At 39.8% G+C, this 7,542-nt stretch overlaps 1 protein-coding gene across 4 annotated transcripts in view; it reads left to right on the top strand.

The window, feature by feature from the left end:
• Positions 1–4,222, top strand: part of ARK2N (arkadia (RNF111) N-terminal like PKA signaling regulator 2N) — an 85,619-nt gene extending 81,397 nt beyond the window's left edge. For 2 of the 4 annotated variants that reach the window (XM_070361848.1, XM_070361849.1), the window contains exon 6: positions 129–265. Coding sequence is in view for 2 of the 4 variants with exons in the window: in XM_070361847.1 (XP_070217948.1) it covers positions 129–318 (190 nt within the window). In the remaining 2 variants the exon portion in view is untranslated. Of the gene's footprint in view, positions 1–128 lie in introns of all 4 variants that reach the window. The other 2 variants (XM_070361847.1, XM_070361852.1) reach the window with 1 other exon arrangement.
• The last annotated feature ends 3,320 nt before the right edge of the window (positions 4,223–7,542 follow it).

Below are 7,542 nucleotides of genomic sequence, written 5' to 3' on the forward strand. Positions count from 1 at the left end.
TTGTGGGTTTTATGAGCTTGTGCAGTAGGCTTATCTTAGGAAAAGTATTAATACAGCTGAAGCCGTATTGCCTTCTGTTTTTGCTCTGATAGGGTTAACCATGCTTTTGCTCTTCATCCCAATTGCAGGTGTGTTCATCCTCGAGGAGGTGTGATTCAGAGTGTTTCTTCATGGAAGCATGGCTCCAGCACACAGTATGTTAGCGCCCGGCAAACACAGTCATGGACTGCTGTGGCTCCTCAGCAGACTTGGGCTTCACCTGCAGAAGTTGTTGACCTCACACTGGATGAGGATAGCAGACGCAAATACCTGCTGTAATACAATGTCACTGTGTTTCCTCTGCACTGTTCCCCTCTACTTCCTCCTCCTCCTCCTCTTTGTGACATGGAAGTTCATTGTCATAGCTTCAGCCTCAGAAGCTGTTTGTGGCATTTGTATAATCAAAAACTCATGGAAAATTGCTCTCCTTCCCCCTCCTTTTTTTTTTAAATTAAAAGAAGTCACTTAGGAAAATAACTTATCACAGAGAAAAGAATTTCTTTTCTTGTTTCCCTCAGTAGGAATATGAGAATGATGACGTTTATAAGACAACTTCATTTTACTTGGTGACTTTCAGTCTTGGGGAAACTCTGCCCTCCTTTTAGAATGGTATTTTAATTACCAGGTAAATGGATTTTAGTTTCTGAGTCTTGTATTTATTTTTCTGTGTAATAAAATTAATATGTAGACTTGACCACTGTCAGCCCACCCATTGGCACTCCTATCTTAGGGCATTTGCACACATATTAGTCAGGTCCTTATTGGCACCTAGTAGGGCATGTGCATTGAAAACCTGTCCTTAAAAATAGAAGACAGAAGTTAACTTTTTCTTTTAGCTTAAGTCTTCTGCCTTCTTTCCTAACTTTGCTCCTGGCTGACTTCCCACAACCCAAATAATTAACATGCCCTCTTTGTGTTTATAAATACTGCTAAGGTGACTTAGTTGATCTCCTTGTTGCAATAATTCATAACCCTTTGGAAAATATCTCCTTGTAAGGCAGAGGCATTTCAGATAGATACCCACCATGAGGTTTGAGCATCTGAAGAGAGTATTGAGAGATCCCTTTCCCCCTCCCTGGTTTGTTCAATGGGAGAAACAGAACCTATTACTTAGGTAGACTATGCCTAAGTACATAGCTAGTAATATGAAAATTGTGTGACTTCTAAGGCTATGGGCACTTGTAAATCTGAGAGGACAATGCCTTTTTCCATAGCTAGTCTCTCCAAAAAGGATGCATAACAACTGTTCAATGCTTGAGCTGAAGTTGACCTGATGCTGTATTTGGGTATTTTTCTCCTCTACCTTTTAAAAGTGGAAAGATCAAAATGTATCATAAAAATCAGATACGAAGCACATTAATGGCACTGTAGATTTTGCAGTATCTAACAGGAATTGTAAGGGGTAGTAGGAGCTTCAGGGAATTCAGGAAATGCCAGTGTTGGAGTTCCATGGCATTAGTTACTACCTTGTTTCCTATAACGTAGTTCCTAGTGAATTACTTTACAAGCAATACCTAGAGTTAGAACACTATATGCTGTGCACAGGGAACAGTGGAGTAATGCTGGCGTAGAAGACCTCACTTTGTGTTTTTCCACAGCTTTTGTGTGCTTTTTCTTTTTGGTTTCCATTTTCACCATACAGTGTGGCTATAGCCCTTTGCCTCCCTTCCCAAATGTCTCGGTGGCTCTTCCTTATCGTGAGAGCATGAGAAGGACCGTGTTCAGCTTCCATTCAGCGGACACGCATTTACCAAGTGCCTGTTCTGCATGAGGCACTGTGTGGGGTGGTGCTGTGGGGCTGCTGTGCTGAGCAAGACCCCCCACATGCACACGAGTCAGAGTCTGCCTGGCTCCACAAGCCTGGCCTTTCCTTCTGTATTTTGTAAAGACTCGTCTGTTCCTTCACCCTTCTTCCTGCTGTTTGAGTTCATCTGTATATCCTTCTATGGGAGTATATTTAAGCATGTCTTCTCTTCTGATAACATCTCATTTGATCTGGCCTCTGTTGTTCATCAACTTTTTATTTTCCTATGTATCTACTTTTAATAGATGAGGCTTTTGAAGAGATCGTAAACCTCCAGTTTTAGCCCCTCATACATGGCCACAATTCTAGGCAAAAACCAAAGACCCAGAGGCCAGAGCAAAATAGGACCTTCTGCAGATTCACTACTGGTATATCCTTGGACCGTCACATTTTACTTTAGGATTAATTTATTGAATTTTACTGTTACACATTGTTTTTGACTTGAATTAAAATGCTAGACAAAGCAGAAATGTACAATTTCTGGTCTGTATTTTCCAGGAATATCATTGGGGAAAGGATAGAGTTATATGACTTGAAGTTTTTGCAGCTTATTTTTCTCCCAGTATCAGGGCAGAGCCCCATTTTATTTCATTTTTAATTTAATTTTTTGCTACACCTGGTGGCTTGTGGGATCTTAATTCCCCAACCAGGGATCAAACCCACGCCCTCAGCAGTGAAAGCGCAGAGTCCTAACCACTGGACTGCCAGGGAATTCCCCAGAGCCCCATTTTAAAGAACTTTTTTGCATTACCTGTTCTTATGTTAGCAGTATGTTTTGTTCACTTCCATATAGCAGGTGATTTCCCAGGGCATATTTTCTTTAGTCCCTCACGGTCATCCTTTAATGAGAATTCTTTCAGTGTGTTGTAGGCACTCTGGGTTGGGAACAGAGAGTGAAGTTTTAACCAAGCTCTTTTATGGCTTTTTGCTTTTGTATTGGGTTAAAGTTTGCCCTTACCTGTCCCTTTTCCACCACCCTGACTACCTGGCTTAGTGCACCAGCACGAAAATTAAGATGCAGAAAGCAGGGAGGGGAAGGGATGGTGGAAATAGTAGCTTTTCTCCCTACTAGTTTGGGACTTTTCCACCTTCTAACTAACTATAGAGAGACTGTGTTTCACCTCTTCTTTGGTTGCCAGGTCCAGGAGAGTAGGGATATGGTTTCTGGCAAGCTATTAATGATAAAATTCTGTGGTAAATATTCTGACATTTTAAATTTCTTTAAAGGGGATCTTTTCTAACCAGTTTTGCACTTGGTAGCATAAACACTTTATACTCCACAGTCTCTTCAAAGTAATATCTCTGCTAAAATGGTACACTTTGGTCACAGATTGGTTTATGGCACCAACATGGCTAAGTGCCCCCCTTCCCTCAGTTTGAAACCACAGAGTGGTAACTTCGCTACTGCATATTGCCCTGCGAGATGTAGTTGCTGCTTGCTTCATTTTGATGGAAGGGGCCAAACTGAATGGACTCCATTATTCATAGCAACTGAACATCCCATAAACTCGGCTTTCATTTTACCAGTTGTGAATATGAACATCTAATTTGCTAATTTAGTCAGTCGTTCATTGTTACTTTTAGCAAATTAGCACCATAGGTAATTTAAAAACAAATTTGTTGCCTGCTTTTTATATATACTGTGTCATAAGGTTCTTGAAAAAGCTGGGGGCACAATTTTGTCTTTTAAAGTTTTTTTTTTTTTCAAGGCAAAGAGCTCCCCCCAACCCGTTTCTCAGTATGTGTATGATGCGACTTCCATGTATATATAAAAATGACTGCGCCCTAACCAAACTTCCTCAGATTGTGCACTGTTTGTTTAAAATAATCACGTATTTTAGTCCAATGCTGTTGTATTTTTCATTTTATTTAAAACACTACGTACTTCTTATTCTTTTAACAAGTTTTAAAGGATAGTGATCTTAAAAAAAAAATCACTGGATAACTAGGAAATAACTTTTTGTTGTTGTTTTGTTTTTTAAAGAGTACAAAGGTCTTTAAAGCCTTTTGCTCCTCTTACCGTGAAAATGAAATGTTAGCCATTGTATGGCTAGGAACCAATGCACTTGGTGGTTAACAGATCTGCTGTTGCTGGAGCGTGGACTTGATGCAGTGACGACAAATCATTGCTTAGAATTAATGTTTTAAAATGTGCAACTCTAGTTTTTAAAATAGACTTTGGTTCTTCTTTACGTTCATTATTTAGTTTTTGTTTTCATTTAGTATTTAATGGTCTTTGGAGAAAAAAAATAAAACAGAGTGTTATATATATATTTTTTGGTGCAAGATAAGATTTTCTGTTTTTTGAAATAAGTCTGTAGCATAAAGGTTAAACTATTTTAAGACAAAATAAAATAGAGTGTATTTAAACAAAGATAATTTCTGAGGATTTTTTTTTTCCTGTCTGCTTCAGTTAATTAGATGGTGCCTGGAGCAGCTCCCAAGTTAGCTTTTGGATGTGAGAGTGAATTATATTTTGTTATCAGATCTTATTGTTTAAGTTGCCTGATTTTTTTCCAAGCAACAGCTGTATCCTACTCCTAGAATGTTTTGCAATTGGCCTTTGGTGTATTAGATCTAGATAAAAATAGTTTTGTACTGGCTTTCCTGTAGCCCCCACTTCCCGTTCCAGTTTGAACCCGTGAGATTTCAAAGTCAACTAAAGGCTCCCTAGTGCTTGACCCCTTTGCTCCTGGGAACAAAAGTCAGCTGACAGTTACTTCCCAGAGTTCAACGTGCCAGGGTAAAATGCCATGACTGCGTGCACTTTGCTCGTGGTTCAAGCAAATATAGGATTTTCAAAAATAGCCTAAAGAATTTTCCTCCTAATTTGGTTCTATTTTCAGGTTTTTAATTTGGTTATCAAAATGATAGGAACTACTGTATTAGCATTTTATTACTTTTGTAACTCCACATCAAGGAGAATGAGGAACCAGAGAGAGTAAGGCCTATGTTTATTTAAATATTCATTCCTGGATCTCTTCATGTTCATCGAATTTTTGTTCTCCTTGCACTGGAAAGAGACCTGTTATCAGGAAATGTTTTTAGTTTTTGAAAATGGTTCTTTTATACCACCTTGTGTCTGAGACCTACTAGACATGTTAGTACCTGTGAGGAGCTTCTTTTCTTGGGCTCTGGAGGAAATTTTTTTACTTAGAGTCTTGCTTCTGAATCCTTTTGCCCTTGGAAGCTGCTTCTGAATAGACAAGGCATGAGTAAGTAAAATAATCAGTAGCTTGTAATTAATCTCATTCTGACTTCCTCTTTCTATCTTACGCTGGCTTTTGGCCTTGCCTTCTCTTGAAAGTAAAAGTGTTAGTCGCTCAGTTGTATCCAACTCTTTGCGACCCCGTGGACTGTAGCCTGCCAGACTCTTCTGTTCATGGGATTCTCCAGGCAAGAATACTGGAGTGTGAGTTGCCATTTCCTTCTCCAGGGGATCTTCCCAACCCAGGGATCGAACCTGGGTGGATCACCTGCATTGCAGGCAGATTCTTGACTGTCTGAGCCACTAGGGAGGCTTCCCTTATTTGTATTTTTTTCACAGTAGATGACAGCTATTTATAACTTTAATCTTAATAGAGAAAAATTACATAAATCTTTACGAAATATCTCTTCAGCTCCAGTTTTGCAACTGAAATAATACGGTGAATTTCTTGTAGGTTTTATTTTAACAATATTGCTGATCTATAAAAGAGTGATTCTGCTAGGTTACTGGTAGGTATGATTTTCTTTACTTCCTTGACTCTGTGTTTGGGAGCCCTGGTTTACAGAATTAGAGGAGTTCCTGGACTATACAGTGGAGCTTTGACTGGGAGAATCTGCCTGGAACAGAAGAAGGCAGTGGCAAATACTGGAAGGAGCAGTGAACTCAGAAAAAGATGCTTGTGATTATCGTGAACATCATCGAGATGTGGAAAGAGCATCCAGTAGCTCAACTGAGGTTGTGACACTGTTGGCTCAATACAGCTGCCATTGTACTGCTTTGTGGGTAGCATGCCTTCGAGATGGAGGTGACTTTAGGCAAGGATCCCTTTGTGTAGCGAGGATTCACCACTTCTTTCCTTTCTGCCAAGCCCTGAGATCTCATTTGGTAGGTGGATGTGAGTCAAGGATGAGAGTGAGTGCTGGCAATGAAGTTAACCCTCAGAAAGGAGGAGGCAGCAGTGGCTGGGTTGGTCTGCTCACAGGTCCTGGGCTTGCAGGTGGGGTACATCTCTTGGTTGTAAATTCTATTGATCTAACTTGTTATTCTTTGGCAAAGGAAACTATCTGGTACCAGTTTTTTCCTTTGTGTTTTGATAATTGACACCTCAGAGGAGTCATTCTGTTTCCTTTCCGTGATTGCTCTGTTATAAGAATGGGAAGGTGAAATGTTGTGGACAGTTGAGCCCTTACACTTGGGCTTGTGTCTAAAGAAGGCAAGTCTGACTTTAGGATGGATCTGCATCTGCAGTACGAGGGACATCAGACCAGAGGGCAGAGGGAATGATATTTACAAAGCCTGAACCAGCGTGCAGGAGACCCCAGAAAGACTATCTGACTGCTAAGGGATTTGATTTCTACGCCTTAAAATGGAGCATTTCTAAAACTTCTTTTCTTAGATTAAAAGATAGGGATGTGTTTTTTTAGGGGATAATTCATTGTTCTGCAGAGCCATCGCTTTTCAGGTAGTAATACAGGAGAATGGCTCACTCCAAAAGGCTGTTTTACAGTTTTGTCACCTCACAAGTGTTTTGAAGGCATTGGATAATGAACACTCACAAAACCTTTAATTTGTACAAACTCTTTTATTTTCAAAGTTTTAAAAGAATCTGTATTTCAAAATTTCCACATGGGGTTAAGAAGTGGTACAGATTGTTATCCTCATTTTGCAGATTGGAAGACTGAGAACAGCAGAATAATATATCCAGATTTACAAAGTTTGACTTAGCGAGAGAAGGTTTTTTTTTCTTGTGGTCCAAATTAGGACTTTCTAACTTTAAGAAAAACAAAAACCTCTTTTCTCCACCTTATTTTTCATTCATTCTTATTGCTACTGATTCTACTTTGTTCTGGCCTGAACTGAATTGGAAGAAGTCTTTCCCAAGAAGGTAATGTTTGATTGGTTGCCTTTTTTCTCAGGCAAGTGGTCACAGATTTAAACATCAGAACCACACACCTGCGTATGCCTCTCAGCCCCAGCTCAGGATGGCCATGAAACTTCTTTCTGCAGACAGATTCCCTGTCTCACAGTTTATGGAATAGGAAAATACAGATGGTCAATAAACACAGAAAACATGCTCTGGTTCACTACTAATTATGGAAATGCATGCATATTACAGGACACCATCCCACATAGGAAGAAGCAGTTAGGATTACAGTTAAATCCAATAAGGAGGCAGGACAGTGGCAGCTCACTTGTTGGCTTGTTTGAGCATAATTTGCTACAGCTATTTTGGAAAACAGTGAAATTGTCTAGTAAAACGCTGAATATGTATATACCTCAAGCTGTAGACTGACTGGGTCTCTCTTCCCTCCCTTGCATATGTTGAAGCTCTCCTACCCAATGTGAGGTTATTTGGAGGTAAGACCCTTCACAGATAATTAAATTTATATGAAATCATGAGGGCAGAGCCCCCATGGTGTGATGAATCCATGTTCTTATTAGAAGAGGAGGAGACCTCAGCCTTACATGTAAGACAGTACGAAGGCAGCTG

The sequence above is a fragment of the Bos mutus genome, chromosome 24 (genome assembly GCF_027580195.1).
Source record: "Bos mutus isolate GX-2022 chromosome 24, NWIPB_WYAK_1.1, whole genome shotgun sequence".
Classification (NCBI taxonomy): Eukaryota; Metazoa; Chordata; class Mammalia; order Artiodactyla; family Bovidae; genus Bos; species Bos mutus.